At 39.8% G+C, this 16,499-nt stretch overlaps 1 protein-coding gene across 2 annotated transcripts in view; it reads right to left on the reverse strand.

Moving 5' to 3' along the window:
- Positions 1-1,156: 1,156 nt before the first annotated feature.
- The window catches only part of ENPP2 (ectonucleotide pyrophosphatase/phosphodiesterase 2), a 57,969-nt gene continuing 42,626 nt past the window's right edge, over positions 1,157-16,499 (reverse strand). For both annotated transcript variants that reach the window (XM_031056737.1, XM_005420696.2), the window contains exons 16-25: positions 15,651-15,738; positions 15,449-15,536; positions 14,319-14,491; positions 13,984-14,032; positions 11,450-11,586; positions 10,840-10,975; positions 9,978-10,055; positions 7,304-7,436; positions 6,571-6,727; positions 1,157-1,773 (exon numbers count right to left, since the gene is read on the reverse strand). In XM_031056737.1, the coding sequence (XP_030912597.1) occupies positions 1,603-1,773; positions 6,571-6,727; positions 7,304-7,436; positions 9,978-10,055; positions 10,840-10,975; positions 11,450-11,586; positions 13,984-14,032; positions 14,319-14,491; positions 15,449-15,536; positions 15,651-15,738 (1,210 nt within the window). In that variant the 3' untranslated portion in view covers positions 1,157-1,602. The remainder of the gene's footprint in view (positions 1,774-6,570; positions 6,728-7,303; positions 7,437-9,977; positions 10,056-10,839; positions 10,976-11,449; positions 11,587-13,983; positions 14,033-14,318; positions 14,492-15,448; positions 15,537-15,650; positions 15,739-16,499) is intronic.

A 16,499-nucleotide genomic window follows, 5' to 3' on the forward strand; every position in this document is an offset into this window, starting at 1 on the left:
TTCTTTTGGTATAAATTTCATGTTATTTTGAGAGAAAATAAAAGAGTTACATAATTTGTTCAATTTGATTAAAAACCCAAACAAACAGAGCCACAGATTAATGCCAAAGCAAAACAGCATTGGTGGTCTTTAGTTTATTTTATCAACCACCACATTAAATCATCACTAAAGTTCATGTTGAAGGAATTAGGTCTTAAAAGAAAGTTCTTTTAAATCCAAAGGAAATACCCTTTGTAGTACCTGTAAGAACATTAAGTTTATCATGGCAAGAAGCCCCACTGAAAGCTTACAGGAAAATATTTCTGTGCTACCAGACAACCACAAGAGACAATTTTTAAGTTGCAAGTATAGGATGTTTCCCATAGCTTTGTGCAGTTATTAGAATTTCCATCCTAATATTTTGGAAGTATTATAAAGTATTCAAGTTTTGTGCTTTACTAAATTAAACAGAATTAGGCAGACAGAATAATAAATTTTTGTCTGGTCACAAGAGCTTTATTATCTATGTTAACATGATTAATTCCAGTTTACTACTTTCTCTTAGATGGATACTACAGGGATGCAAGTTGATGTTGTGCTAGAATAATTTTATTTAGGAGACCTTGGCTACTCATCTGTGTACATGGCTGAGATGCTTTCCAGCCCTTCCCTCTTCCCTTCAGCAGCTGCAATCCTCAAGGAGAAAATAGAGCCAACTTTCACAGAGAGAAGGAAATGTGTAAGCCCAAATGAAGGCTCTACAATAGTGGCATTAGTGGGTTCAGCCTCAAAGGCATTCTAAACAATAACTTCTCTTTTCCATCATCTAGGTACACTAACACTAATGCTCCATAACATGTCTTCTATAAAAAATCCTTTCCACAGTTCTGAAGCAGGGCCAAGTGGTGTCAGGCATGGAATATCCCTGCTAGCTCATGACAGCAAGCATCCTCCCATCCCAGCTCTCCCCTATGGCAAAACCTAAGCAGTAATTACTGCTGTGGGTCTATTTTTTTATCTCATTGCTGAGTATCAGGGCAGGGCACCTGCACCCCTGGCAGTCCTCTTACCAGCAAACCTAAGCTCTTGAGAAGGGCTCTACCCAGTAAGAGATCTGTCAGCACTCAGCTGCCCACAAGCCCCTCTGAACATCCCTGTGAAAGGAAATCAAAACACATTAAAAAAACTGAATGTGTGGTTTATTATATTTAGGATGCTATTTGTCTATAGTGTTTAAATATCTCTGTCACACAGTTATCAGTAAATGAGTGTAATTTTACATGTTCAGTATTTTGATACACAGTACAGGACTACAAGTGTGGTAAAGGAGCATGAGAAATTAATGTTTCCTTGATGCATGCATCAAACCTTGCAGCACCACTTAAAAGCTCAGGGTAAGAACTCAAAATGCAGTATTACAAGCACTACTAAATCAACCAAGAGACATACCTATATTAAACATTAGAGAAACAAAACATATGACACAAAGGTTTAATGTTTAAGATTTGATACAGGATTAAAATACTAATATTTTTAATGTCCTGGCTTCAAATTAATAAATATAAAAACAATATAAAAATATACACCAGTTGATAAAAGGATGCACTGAGTAAGGTTAGAAAGCTAAATTTCACTTTCAAACGTATGCAGGTATGTCTTTAGGGAGAGGATCTCTGTGTAGCTGCGACTGGTCTTTCGGAAGAAGTCCAAGCTAGTGAGCTGCTCGATGTCACGGACACGCACAGTGTGCATCTTAAGAAGATCTTCAACCCACTTTGACTCATCCTCTGAGCTCTAGGGGGGAAAAAAAATATATATATTTTTATCACAAGTCTTGTCAAAAATCATCTCCAAAACAAATGCAACTTGTCTACACATTTGTTCCAGATTTGAAGAAGAATCTCTGTGCCTTATTCAAGAATGAATAAGGTAAATGAATTCCGAGAAAATAAATTTGACATTTAACGTGCAAGATGATTCCTGCAGTTTTATTTCAGTACCCATTTTATGATGGGGTTGACACAATGACCATAATCATCCAGAAAAAGCTAGCTTCAAGTTGCAGGTGTTTCAGAAGAACAGCTATGGTTTTTCAGAAATCCACTGGACACTCCATGTTTTTCTGTCTCACAGAAAGAACTCCATATTAATCACTTTTGATTTACCAAAGGCCAAACTCTAAGCTGTTTGGCTTTGAATTCTACGCCTACACATTATTTTCAATTGACCATCACATCATCTAACATAGTAATATTTTAATATTTCCATTTTACTTTTAGGGGACCTTTACAATTCATTACACAGTTGGGACAATGGTTTATGTAGGTACCTAAAAGCTCTTGTGATTGGAACATACATATTATTCACTGATAGAAAAAAGAATTTCACCCAGCATTTCCTGATACTTAGAAAAAAGTCAGGAAGATTATGCTGCCAGAGTTTTTGGGGTCAGGTTGTGTTCTCTTAGGGGATAGCTGCTGCCTCGTGCCTTGTGCCAGCACCAGCACATGTTGGAGTCATCCACAAACTAAGGTAACTCACAAACACATCAGAAAATCAGCCCTGCAAAACACTGCAGTGACTGGCTGTTTGTGTGCCTTAACCAGCCTAAGCTACATGTGCCACAAGCATTGCACCCAGGCCTGGGGACAGTACAGCGGGGCCCAGACATGGGAAAAGGACAAAGCAAACAGGACTTTTCCCCCTTTGGCCCCTCTGGCTGGTACCTGTACGCCACTGCTAGGGAAGTGGGTTATATGTCAGGTATTTAGACTTCATGTGTGTGGCAGTCCCTGGAAATGACCCCTTTCCTGACTGCCTCAGTCAGCAATGTCCTCCTACCAAATGATCCTCTCATGGATCAAGACTAAACTCCAGCAATGCCAGAACCTATCCAGTGCAGTAGCTGAGCCACAGACCAAGAAGTGGGTCACCCAACAAGAGGCAGGAGGGTGAGGTGATCGCTTGCACAGAGAGGACACGAAGTCCCAGACAGATCACAGCTGGCTGCTCTAAAGCAAACGTCCATGACCCAGTCAGCACCTGTTTGGTTCCAAGCTCTCAGCCCCAACACAGCTTTCCTGTCCTACCACTAACAACTTGAGGACCAAAACCAGATCTGGAACAAGAAGAGAAAGATGCAAATTAAGAGGGAAGAGGAGGGAGTGTGTCCTGCTCACTCCCCTTTGCCTGCAGTGCCGTGCTCTGGGGATGCTCCTGGCAGCACGTGACCGTGGGAAGCCCCTGCTCAGCCTTCAGCCACAACCAGGGGTCTGCAAACAGGCCTCAGCAGGGCTGCCAGTGCAAAGGCAGCCACTGTGACATTTTTCCTTTCTTCAAGCCTTTCTTCTGAGCAGGAAATCTGCAGAGCTCAAAAGGAAGTTATGAGCGAGCCGCAAAGCTCACTTTTCTTGAATACAAGCAGTTTGCAAAAGATCTGCAACATGCATAAATCACAGGATGGGGAGGCTTGTTTAACCTAGTCCAGCAAGACAGCATTCCCATGACTCCAAAAAATCAACCAACTGATCTATGTTTTATTTTTTCCAGTCCACAACTGGCCCATGAAGCCTCAGGCCCAGCAGCAAGGATTTTAAATAGTGATCAACTAATACAGTATTACCACATAACAATGAACGAAGTGTATGCATTTAAAATGATGGTTTTCTCCAGCTTTAGTGCTTAGTCCCACCTCAAAAATAAGGAGAATTTTAGAAGGAAAAGTAACAATTGAAAACATGGAGAAAATAGGAAGAGGTGATCAATTAGGAGGCTAGCACAAAATTCAGTGGAAAAAATACCAGATATTCTGCACAAGAATCTCTCTGAATATCAATTGGAAAGCTGAACATGATGCATATAGACAGATGGGTGAGGAACTGACTTAAGAAAAGAAATTTAAATGTTTTGCTGAAAGAGAAAACAGTGGCCTGGAGGAATTTTCTAGTAGTTCCTAGGGTTCCTTCAACTTTGGTCTTAGAAAGGATTTTTTGTAATGTTTTCACACTCGCTTCTTGTGCCAAGGTCATTAGCTGCTAGCAAAATCCCCAACAGTTGAGAACTCCTGTCAGTGCAGAGAAAGGTGGAATAGCACAGTGGAGGATGCAGATGCAGGAGCTCCCAGGACAGAATGAAATTGGGTTATCCAAATTGACAGGCAGAAGAGAAGGACCTGAGCTGTGCACGAATGTGAACCACCATTATAACACAGCTATGGAAAAAGCAAATTATAGGTAGTATCAGAGGAGTTGTGTCCAGTGGAAAGAAAACCATTTTCATTTTGAGATCTAAGCTGCAGTACTTAATCTCATTCATGATCCAGGTGAAAAAAAAGATTGGACTGGATAAGATGCATAGGAAGTCTATTCTACCAACAGTCTCATCCTCTCTTACAAGAGCGAAAAAGATCCTGGGTCTTCCATGAATAGAGAGAAGTTATTTGCCTTGAGAATCATCATAAATCATCTCAAGGGCAAAACCCAGAGAAGGCTATTTAAGACATAGAAAAATGTTGACACAAGAATAAATGGGCATAACCTCACCACAAATAAACACAGTTTAGAAAAGGAACAAATTCAGATGAGAAGAGTGGTGGTGTTCTTCAACAGCTGTGTGAAGAGAATGTGTGTGCAGCTAAAGCAGAGCACAGGGAAAGCTAATATTTCTTCAAATCTTAAAAGAAAACGGTGGAGAGGTTAAGGTAAAATTCCTATATTATCCCAAGCATTTCATCCATGAAGTATGATGAGGTTTTATGCAATCACTTGAATCTTTGAACAAATCCATCTTTGAACAAATAAGATGGAACACCATGTGCAAAAGTAAGTCTGGATTGCAATGATGGATTTCAGTGGAAAAAATTTGCCTAACTGTATTTTCATTCAAGAGCAACATTTAAATATTTTGGAGTGATTCTTTGCTATATAAAATGCATGGACCAATATCTGCTAATGACCTTGCAGAAGCACTGAAGATTCTCTCAAACTGTAAATACATACACCATATGTATTTACAAATAGCATGACCTAGAGAGAAAAGAAACCTGGTTTGAAATGTGAGAAATCAAGGACTAAAAGAGACCATTATTGTAATAATAATTACAATAATGGTCTCTTTTAGTCCTTGATTTCTTATATTTCAAAATTCAAAAAGATTTCAGCAGTTTAAGAGAGCTATGACACACAATATAAGGAGGAAAAAACAAGTTACTTTTTCATAAAATTACATATTGGCAGAGTTACAGGGCAGAGACACTAATAACTACCAAAACAGTAATTTCCGGATCACTAACTGGATCTTGATTCAGAGAAAAGCAGTCCAGGGAAAAGCCACAATGCAATATATGTAGGACTTCCAGAGACTTCTGATGAAAGACATCTCTGCCCAAAACAGCTGAGATCCAAACAGGGCCAGACCTGCTCAAGAGAGAGGGATACTGCTTTAAAAGCATGGGCCCTGGAAGCAAGCAATGCTTGATGAAAGAAAAAGGAACAGTGTTCAAGGTCAATTGTGCTCAGAGTTGGAATGACTATTTCTGCTTGTAGCTGGAATAGGAGTCTTGGCTTTTTTCGCCAATACAAAATTTATAACATTAATGCATTCATTCAGGAAACAGTTGTTTGACGAGTGAGAAAGAAACAGTGTTCCAGGTGAATTGTGTACAGAGTTGAAATGACTATTTCTGCCTGTAGCTGGAATGGGAGTCTTAACTTTTTTGCCAATACAAAATTCATAACATTAATGCGTTCATTCAGGAAACAGTCTCCTGGCAGCCCATAGTGAAATGTCTGTGTGCAGGAATCCACCCAGCTGTGTAATGGGAGAATAAGTTCAGGCGGAAGGACAAGGCTAAATACAGCTGCCTGGGAGCTCTGCTGTCCTCATGGAGTGCCAGAGCCCACAGGGGACCCAACATCCTCCTGCCACACAATCAGCTGCCAAGTGTGCACTTTCTGCAGTGCTGGCCAGACCAAAGCCTTCATCAAGATTCTTACAGTAGAGGATCTTGCATCCTAATGGAAGATAGAAAAGAAACCAGGAGGGTATTTGGCCTTCTCTGTAATAAGAAGCCAAACTTTTCTCTTGAATCAAGGTGTTCTGGAAGCAGCAAGAATTGGCACTCTACCCTTGGCAGGTTACAGCATATACTTTTAATACTGTGTGGGTTGGATGCAATCATGCTGACTGATGCACCCAGACTGCTATAGCAGGCAGATTGCATTGTATCTGCAAATGGAAACTGACCTCCATAAAAACATCAGGCTGGGTGCTAGCACAGTATGTTTATGCATACAGACTCCCCCAAATCTTCTCTGAAGTTACACTGACAAAATGTCGAATCCTACAGGCAAAAAACAATACTGCCAACCTACTGTATGTCAGTTCTTCTGGACAATTTTAGGTGCAGTAATAGTTCCATACTTTTGCTGCTGTCATGGAGGAGTACTTTTATCTCATGAGCTAATGACACTTCAACAGAGGCACAACTGAGCTCCCATTCAAGGCATTAGTGAACATTTGCTTCTATAATTGGCTTTCACATGTCTCAGGGACACATTTACCACAGGGCTGCTGCAGTGCAGCTGAACTTACATTGCAGCTCTCATCGTTGTCAGGCCGGTGGGGAAGGATGTATGAGAGAACAGAGAGTGGTCCATCACACTTGTCAGCTGGCTGAGTGAAATCTAAGCAGCTGGTTATGATGGCATAGTAATGTGTTGGAACAGGGATTGCACTGCCTTCCACAAACCTGGGGGAATAAAGCAAATATTTACCCACAAAGGATGAACTTGTTTGGAAGAAGGTTGCACAAACAACATGGTCTTTCCTCTCCTACGTGTGAGGACACACATACATTGTTGAAATGTGTTTGATTCCTGAACACTATTGAAAGTGAGCATCCAATTACCCTACACTGTGCTACTGAAATACCTCATGCAGTGCTGAAAGGCTTCTTCAGTTCAGAGACATGGAAAGAATGCATTGCTGAATTAACAAAGACTTAAGCATGTAACTCAATAGCACAGCCCTTAAGTTCTCCTTAAGTAAGGAGAATTTTAGAGACAATAGACTATATGGAACCAAATTGAAATTGTTTTCATTCTCCAGACAAAGTTCAAAGGTGAATAGTTAAGTGCTGAATTGTCATTTCCTTATTTTAAACACTGTCCTACCTACGTGGGCATTCAGTCTCAATAACTTTAGAAAGAGCTAGAAAATGATGTCTCCTCACAAAAAATTAAATAATGTGCAGGTAATTAATTGTTTAAGATAAAGTCATCATTAAGAGAAGCAACAACAAAGCAATGTAAAGACAAGCACTTACTGTTTGATTTTGTCAGGTGTGTCATGTAAACCATCATAGTCATAGTCAAAGATTGGTCCACTTATAACATTGACTCCATTTCGTTCAGTGGCATATCTCTTCACCAAAACCCTTTGGAAATAGTTCCATACCTCTGCGGGGGGGGGAAAAACCCCAAACCAACCAATCAACCAAAAGCAATAAAAAAACCCCAAACCCCAAAACAAACAGAAAAAACCCAACCAAACAAAAACCCCACAACACACCAACATTTGGATAAGTCAAAATATGTCAAGATTATAAAGTTTTTTCTTCCTCAAGATAAAAATCCAGAGGATATTATTCATGTGACAGTAGGGGAAATGAAAGACTAAGCATTACAGAGTTACTGCAGCTTCATTCAGTTTTGTCAATAAAGCCTATTCAGACTTTGTTCTCTGTTGATTTTTTGCCCCAGCCAGTGATGAAGGAAATACATGCTACCACTCCCAGGACAGCATTGCCATAGGCCTTGCACAGAGATTCTGCTGTTCCTTCACCAAGCTGTAGAAACAGCTATTCACAGGTTTTTGATATCTCTTTAAACACTGCCCTTTGCCTTTGTTATCTGCTTACAGGGAACTCTGCTGGGGTGGTGTGTTTAGGGGGTTTTTATTAATCTTAAAAAGGATACAGTACTTTAATTAAAAGCTAAAACCAAACATTTTAAAAGAAAGAGAAATACAAATTCATTCAGTTAAATTCTCCTTCAATACAAAATGTTTAACTTTCAAACTAGGTGTCATCAAGGATGACCAAAGTCATGTTATTTCAGCAAACTTTGGGAAGAACATGATGCACTTTCTCCCCCCGTGTCCTCCTCAAAAAGTTAAGATTCTTGCAGAGATGGGAAACACACTGGAACTTATCATTCTTTTCTTCTTCTCCTTTTTATTTTAACTAACAGAAGTGTGGGTAAACAAAACTTCTCAGACTTGTGAGAGTTTAACTCTTGTCTTGCCAGCTCAGGCCATTAAGTCCATGGTTCCCTGGAGCTGGTGGCAACGACAGCCTTAGGAAGCCCCCTTGAACACCTTGTTCTAATGCTCCTCAGGGCCACATGCCCAGCTGGGGCTGAGGCCCAGGGCCCCACCTGCAGTGGTCTAACAAGAACCTCAGCCTAATCACTTGGCAATACCATTCCTGCAGCTGCTCACCCCTCCTTTGCATGTGCTTTATCAATAAAAACAGTCCAAAACCAAAAGACTCTCCCTTGTCCCACTGCCTCAAGTTTTGTATCTAAATCAGATTGCAGCTCCACTTCCCACTGCAACCACATACAGAGCAATGCCAGGGCAATGAGGGGCCAGCCCAGGGGAGCTCCAGCAAAGCAGGAGCTGCTTAAGCCAGTCTCATTATGGAAAAAGTGGACAGAGAATTATTGCCAGTGGGGATGGGATGGGACAGTGAACTATAAACACAAAGCAGAGGAGGGGGCCTCTGCAGCCAGCACTACCACCATAGCTAGCACAGCGCAGCACAGCCACCTCCTATTCAACCTGTCATGGAAAAAGATCCATATAATGAGCTTATACTTGGCTCTCAGCAGTGCAACCTGTACACATGGAGTGGTTGGAAATTCCCCAGCAATGACATTAGTACCAGAATTTTTTTGCAAGGAATCCGTCACCCACATGTGAGGAAGAAGACCACTAGACAAAATGAGGTGGGTTGTTCTCCTGTGATTAGCATTTCAGCCAAATACTTAGATTAACATTAAGAGCATTTTTATGAAGTGATTCAGGAGTGGGAAATCCCCAATAATTTTTCACCCTTTAATCAGTCAAGTGCTTTTGCTCAGATTTCCAGCAAACATCACCACTTCGTCCTACACAGAGGTTTTTCAGTTAAAAACAGTCTTTCCTGGTTAAAAAGGAGAAGTGTCCTTTTTAACCATAGGCTTTGATGGTTATCCAACCCTCTCTGGCTAAAATCTGAATTGGAAATCTTACAACATGCTCTTGAGATTCTTCCAAGGCTTGTCAATCCCTGCCAAGCCAAAAATGCCACCAGAATAGCCTGATGGTTTTCCTACTTCTTGGCAAGACTAGAGAGAAATGGGATGTGCAGACAAAAGAAATGTTAGTAATATAACCCTGCAGCACTGAAAGTCTCAGGTTTAAATCATCCCTCATTTTCCATAAATTGGTTTTCTCTTCTTTTTTTTTTTTTAACAGATAATAAATATGTTCAGTCTCCTTCCAAGGGCATGGATAGAAAAATGAAATGTAATCACTTGTCCCTGAACTACAAAATACCAAGGACACACTCCCAGGCTTGTGCACACTCTCAGGCTCCAGTTGTTGCCTAAGTATGTTCTGCACTAGCTTGGGCTACAGACAAGAAAATCTGCATGGTCTTACAGAAGGTGAATTACTGTGGCACAAAGAACAGCTGCAGACTTACAGCACGGCCGTGCCATTACTTTAACCCAGCACCAAGGAGATAAACCTTTCTTAAAACTTAAGCCTTTCTTGTGGTATTTTGCCTGCCCATACCAAGCACTATACAGATGTCCACAGGTACTAGCTGCTGGCTACAGGTAACTGAATTTAATGTTCTAAACTTCTCCTATCAATTCATTCCATAATCCAACACAAAGTTAGAAAAAAAGCTTGCTGGTAAAGAGAAGTATAGTCATGGAAAGAGCACTTACTTTTGAAGGCAGGATACATTGGAATGATATTTGTTATTAGAAAAGCATCGTATTTTGCTTCTGCAGAGGAACTTAATTCTGAAAACAGGAAAACAGAAAAATATTAATAAGATGAAAGATACGGATTTCAGAGAATATAGAAATGTTTTGACAATGGCTTCAGACATTAACCAAAGGGAATACCATAATCTAAACAGCAATCTGAGTGTTATATTCAGAAGTGCACACTGCATACACAAAATTTGTCTTTCATGTGACAGCTGAACATGGAAAGGAAGAATTTTATCTTTGCTTCAACTGTCAATCAGTTCAAAATATTTTCATATAGCTTATCTACTTTTGCTATCTTAAAATGCAGAGAGCTCTGCAGGCTTTTGTAAAAGACGCCAAGAATTTCTTGGGAGAGGAGTGTGGGATTATCTTCTAGTTCTGAGCAAGCCTCTGCACCTGTAATTCCATTTCAGAAATCCACCATAAAATATTTCAGCCACTGATTGAGGAAGACAGAGCAATGAAGTTCAAAACTGTGAGACAGTTGTGCCCCTTCAACATTTACTAATCCCAGAAGATCATGGATCCAATACCAAAGCAAAGCAAGCGCATCAGGAGGATTGAGGATGCTTGTTTGACACAGGTTTTCTACTATCACCGTTTCTATAGGATCGTAGAAACTTTTACAGTATGCAAGAAACTAATTCGGATTTATAAATTAAAGATATGTTTATCTTACTGGTGTTTGAAATCAAAATTAGTCTGTTTGTATCTGGTGGGGTTTGCCTGAAGTATGTTCACACCAAAGGTTTTCCCTAAAAAAACAAGAAAGCTACAAAATCCCTAGGTACAAAAAGCTATGTAAACTTACGAGGAGGAAAAAGGAATCCATAGGAGAGATGTTTGTCTCCTCTGTAGGCGGCGCAGCTCTGGCTGTTTCCTGGAGAAATGCGGAGGTCAGGCCTCACACAGCTGGCCAGGTGCTCCGGGACACCTGACACCTCTGCCTGCATTGAGGAACATGGAGACAACACAAAAATGTACTTTCAGCTTTTACAGATAAAAGGAAACTAGGTCATACTGTTGACAGACTACACAGAAGGCCTTGCACGCAGTACAATAAACCACTTGGCTGTACCACCGAATCCTGCTCCTGCATTGCTGCACAGCCCCTTCTTCAGGGAGCAGAAATCCCCACGAGAGAAAATTCAAATGAAGTTGCTCATAATAAAACAAACTCACATTGAACAAAACTTTAAAATAAAACAGGAGAAGAAATACATAACCTTTCTCCTTGTAATTGTTCTCTCATTAAGGAAAAAAAAATAATTTGGGCATGGTTTAAAATGGTACTTTTACATAATTTCTGGTGTGAAAATTTCCCTGGGGAAGGGAAATTTTAGGACTTCAAGAACACAGATACCAAAGAAATTTTTTCCAAGATTTTTAAAGCACATTTCAAGAGTAGAGAGAACACTAACCTGTTTGGAAATAGTGTAGGATGTCCACAGAGGCATCAGGAATGTTTCACTGTAGCCACTTTCAAAGTCGTGGTGATGCAAGATACTGTATTTTGTGCGGTACAGTACGGCAGGGCGTCCATATAAAAGATGCTTCTCTAAAAATCAAAGGAAATTACATTTACGTTTATCACTGAAAATCTTAAGGATGAAAAAAGAAGAGGGGGTTGGCTTTCCATCAGATGTTGATTTTTACAGTGATCATTAATGGGATACTGACCCCAAGTAACTACTAAGGAAATCTTTTGACAAAGAGAGTACAAGAAGTGTTAAACTGTTCTGGCTGCAGTCCCCATTCCAGGTTCACAAACACCCTTAGGGATTAAAAGTCCCTTCTACACTTGAAAGCTTGTTTGTGTCACAGGGTGGAGAGAGGATGTTTTCTTCAAAAACTGGAGACTCTTTAGCGATCTTTGTGCCCACCTGTCAGTCACACATGAGGTGATAAGGACTTTCTTTTCATCGCTTTAAATCAGTCCCTAGCCTATCAGTCCTGCCACTGTCAGTGGACTTTCTCTCCTTCCTATGTTTGGGGTTTTTTTTTGTCTCAAAAGGGGGGCAAAAGCGGTCACTCACTCAAAGAGTAGTTTTTTCCCACTTGGCTGATACAGATTTGTTCTGAAGACTGATGCGCTATTTTTTGTCGATAATATCAAAGAAACAAACGAAAAAAACCCTTTTCCTAACTTTGGCTACAAAAAGACATCTCCAGCTCTGTAAAAACAGCCCTTCTTTCTTGGTTATATGTTATGGTTAAATGTCCTTAGATAACTCTGAGAAGCTTGCTTACAAAAAGAAAAAAAAATTAAAGAGATAGAAGAAAAATAAATTTCCTGGACAATGTTGCATTGTCCTGTACAGTCCATTGAATTTGATAACCTTTTGGCAAACACTCTTGGCTTGCTTTTGGAAATTAAAACATAGAAACAAGGAAAGTGGCCTAACACAGTTCCCAGATAGGCATTTAACCTGAAAGAAAAGGGCATGTTTTATTAGTGCTTGAGTACAAACAGAGGATGTTTTTGTAGGGCACAAGGAAAAAAGTAGGAAATGCCTAGTCTAAGGACAAAGATGATAAACTTGCTTTATTCAGGAGAAGCTGAAGTCATCTTTTTCTTCTGCCTGTGAATATCGACATGGCACACCATGAAGGAAAACAAAACTTGCATGAAGCAGAACTGCTTGTTTAAATGACACATCATGCCATTTAACAGAGAATTGACAAATGAGCAAATGCAACTGGTTTAAATGCTTACATCTTAAAATACACCAAAAATACTATTTTTATATTACGACAGTGAAGAAGAATAAAAACCAGAAACCAAAATAAAGATGTTGAGATTCAAATTGCAACAGTGAGGGTGTTTTTTCCTGATGCCATAAATTGCCACAGTGAGGAGTAGCTCTCCATTAATTGAGAAAATCAGTATAGCAAGATGAAAGTTGCAGAAAGGCAATTTAACTCACAAAGAGGAGGACTACGGTCACCTTCTGAAACTAAAGGATAGACTGCATCGCCCTTTCACAACAGAGAAACTGAAAATACCTTCATAAGGGAATTAAAGCAAATCTCCTTAATCATCTTAACAATGCAATTTGAGGGACCTCAAAAAATCTATGCCTAAACTGAAAGCTTCAGAATTTGCTAATTTGGACAATTGTTATGGTAAGGGAAATGCTGTGAATTGTTATGCTGAACTTGGTCACCACTGTGAGAAGGAAAACTCTGCTTTTGTGAGCCTTTCAGTCACTAGAGTTGCTCAGAAAAGCAGTTCCCATCTCCTCCCCTCTGCTCCTATTGCTCCACTTAAATCTGGACCACAGCCCTGATGCAGCTGAGAGTGCAGCCACACAGAAGTCAGTGCTGGCACACAGCAGGAGCTAGTGGCCAGGAGAGCTGGGTATGCTTTCTCCTGGGAATAACATTGACTTGAACACTGAAGAGGAACAGAATTGCACTGAGCAGCTTGAACTAGCAGAGCACTTCTTTCACTGTGTAACCTGCACCCTTAAGCACCAAGCATTAAGACTCACTCAGGGATTGTTAAAGCAGCTGTAGCATCCTTTCTAGGTGAAATCTAAACCTGGATAACTATGGTAAAACCCAGCCTGCAAATACAGCCTGGTTTCTTCCCCATTTACAGCCTGTAGTTGAACAGAGTACTGCCTCATGCACCCTCTCCTTTCCTCTTGTCTCTGCCTTCACACCTGGGCTTAAAATTTCTCGAGATGGTGGAATGGAAACTCACATTGCTTTGAACAATACTTTTGTCCTGCTCCAGCAAAAGGTACTGTGTACCTTCTCAAGTGAGCATCACTTCACCTTGCCCACAGATCTCACCTGTGTCTGTGGGCTACCTTGGCAGGTACTTGAAAAGACAATTTACTACACATTACCTAAACCACATCAGGAGTTGCTCTGGTATTAATTATGCAAAGTAATTTACAAAAGAAAATTAAATCAGCTTTCATTAACTGAGGCACCAGGCTCTTACCTTCTGTTCCCTTGATATGAAAGCGCTTGTTGAGTTCATCCAGCTTGTTCTTCTCAAGAATAAAAAAAAAAGGAATGAGATTAGGACCACTGGAGCACTCTAACATCTTGTTTACTAGCATCTAACAAAACAAAACTAATGCTATAAGACAGTGAGGATTTTCCTGTCTCCGCTTTTACAAAAACCAGTAATTTTTCCAAGGGGGCATAAAAAGACTTCACAGGGGGACTTGGGAAATTCTTACAGATCAAACCCTCTCAAAATAAATAAAATGGCTACAACTTTACCAAAACTACCACTAATAGTGGAGGCTTCCACAGATCCTACACACCTACCTTATCATCACATGTACATCCTATATCAAAATCTGATGCAGAAGGTAAAGCCACAGGATACAGCGGTTTAGCAACTTCATCTGGCACAGTTGGTTTATAAACATTGGCTCTCAGCAGGTGATTTAAACTTCCATGGGTGCCATTATTAGGAGCAGGCTTTAATCCAAGCAGATCTATGAAAATACCAAGGAAAAATGAATGGTGGTTACACTACAAACATATTTTCGAGCAGCAACTCTATTGAGCCAACATGTTTCTTAGTAATATTGTTTACACCCCACAGCATGTTACTGAAAGCTTTAAATGTAATAAAAACACTGATTTTTTTTGTCCAAATCATAAAATTGTAAATGTCGCACTAATAGTATCTTTGGCTTTATGACAAAGTGTTAATTTTCATCAAGACACTGGAAAAGTTTAAAACTGCAAAAAGTTATTATATACTATTTTATTATAACTACTCCTTCAGCTTCCAGTGCAAACCTATGTACGGTCCATGTGCTGACCTCACTCCAAACATCTGCAACACAGTGATTTCTAAATAAGGGCTAACTACCCCTTAGGTAGTTAAACATTTCATGTTTAGGGAAAAAAGGTGAATTACATCTTTGAAACACCTTAAAGTTTCATTGTGAATTACACCTTGAAAGTTTCATTGTTCTAGAAAATCAATACTAAAGAAAAGACCCTAATGAACATCTGTATACATCATCAGATTCTTCTTCACAGCTTCATTACAAATTCAGGAAACAATCATACAAAGAAATGCCATAGAAAACTAACTGATCAATCTGAACTGCTGCATGAGACCTGCAGATGCAGAAGCAGTCTCTGAACAGAAATCTCCTTCCTAGACTGCTGAGATGTGGACATCACACATTGTAGAGGTGTCCATTTAATCTCTGTCAAGCTGCCAACGTCAAAACTATTGTAACTCCCTTTACTGACCAGCTCCAGAGCAAACTGACACCCCTGAGAAGGGCCTTCAGCCCTCCTGGCAAGTGCTTGGGAAAGGGGGACTAGAAAAAAACAACACTGAAAGGAAGTCAGGGCATAAGCTCATGGGTGCCTAAATGAAGCCCTATTAAAATAAGTTGCTGCTTTTGCAATTTCTCAAGCAGGCAGCTTACCACACATGACATTGTAAAGTTCAATGTTTTCAAAAGGAGGCACTTTGGTCTTGTACTTGAAGGTAGGGCCATAACCTATAAAGACAGTCTTAAAAAAAGAAAAAAAAAAGAATATGAAAGAAGAGCATTAAAATTTAGGGGGCTTTCACTGAATATTTACATTTCAGAGACCTTCAGTGACCATCCCAGACATTGCTCATACCTGCATGCTGTTTATCTTGTTGTCATAGCCGTGGTCTCCATGAAAGAAACATTTTCCTGTTGGTTTCTTGTAAACATCCATGGCTTTCCTAAATTGAAAAAGTATTAGAAATTCTCCTCAAAGGTGGCTGACCTGACAATATTCTTCTGGGCAGGAAGGATAAGGTTACAAGGCAATGCATTGTAATAATTTCTTTCATGAGTAGCAGTAGTAGGGACTTGCAGGCTTATACAGCATCCCCAGGGTTCTCCCTCTACTCCCACTCTAAGAAACAACTCTTATTATTGATAAAACTTCAGCATCTATTATTTTCTCAGATTTTCTCATATCACATAATCTCCTGCAGACTGGAGGTGCTGGACCTCCAGTCCAATAGAGGCTGCTCAGAAAGCACTTTCGTGATGTTACAATGCTGCAAATGTCATACAATGATATAAAGTGCTTTCACCTGTTTGCCTTCAGCCCAATAAACAAAAATGGATAGCAGAAAAAAAGCTGAAAAAAGAAAGATCTTCACAAAGACAAATAGTTGGGAAAATAAGTGCTGTACCATAGGAATGTAATTATCAGCTTGTCACTGAGATGGGTTTTTTTAAAAAATATGTGGAAAAATAAGTATTGCATCATTGGAATTATAATCACCAGCTTATTTCAGAGTACTTCTATACAGTTTTGTAGGGCCACGTGCAGGGAATACATGCAGAGGACCACATTATCCTACAAATTAATTTCTTCATCTGCAATAAGATAATGCTCAGTCAAAGTTTGATTTTGGCCTTATAAATTATTAGAGTTACAGCAATTAGGGCTGTAACTACCATTTTCCTGTAACTACCAGTTACAGTTACA

The sequence above is a fragment of the Geospiza fortis genome, unplaced genomic scaffold (assembly GCF_000277835.1).
Source record: "Geospiza fortis unplaced genomic scaffold, GeoFor_1.0 scaffold111, whole genome shotgun sequence".
NCBI lineage: Eukaryota > Metazoa > Chordata > Aves > Passeriformes > Thraupidae > Geospiza > Geospiza fortis.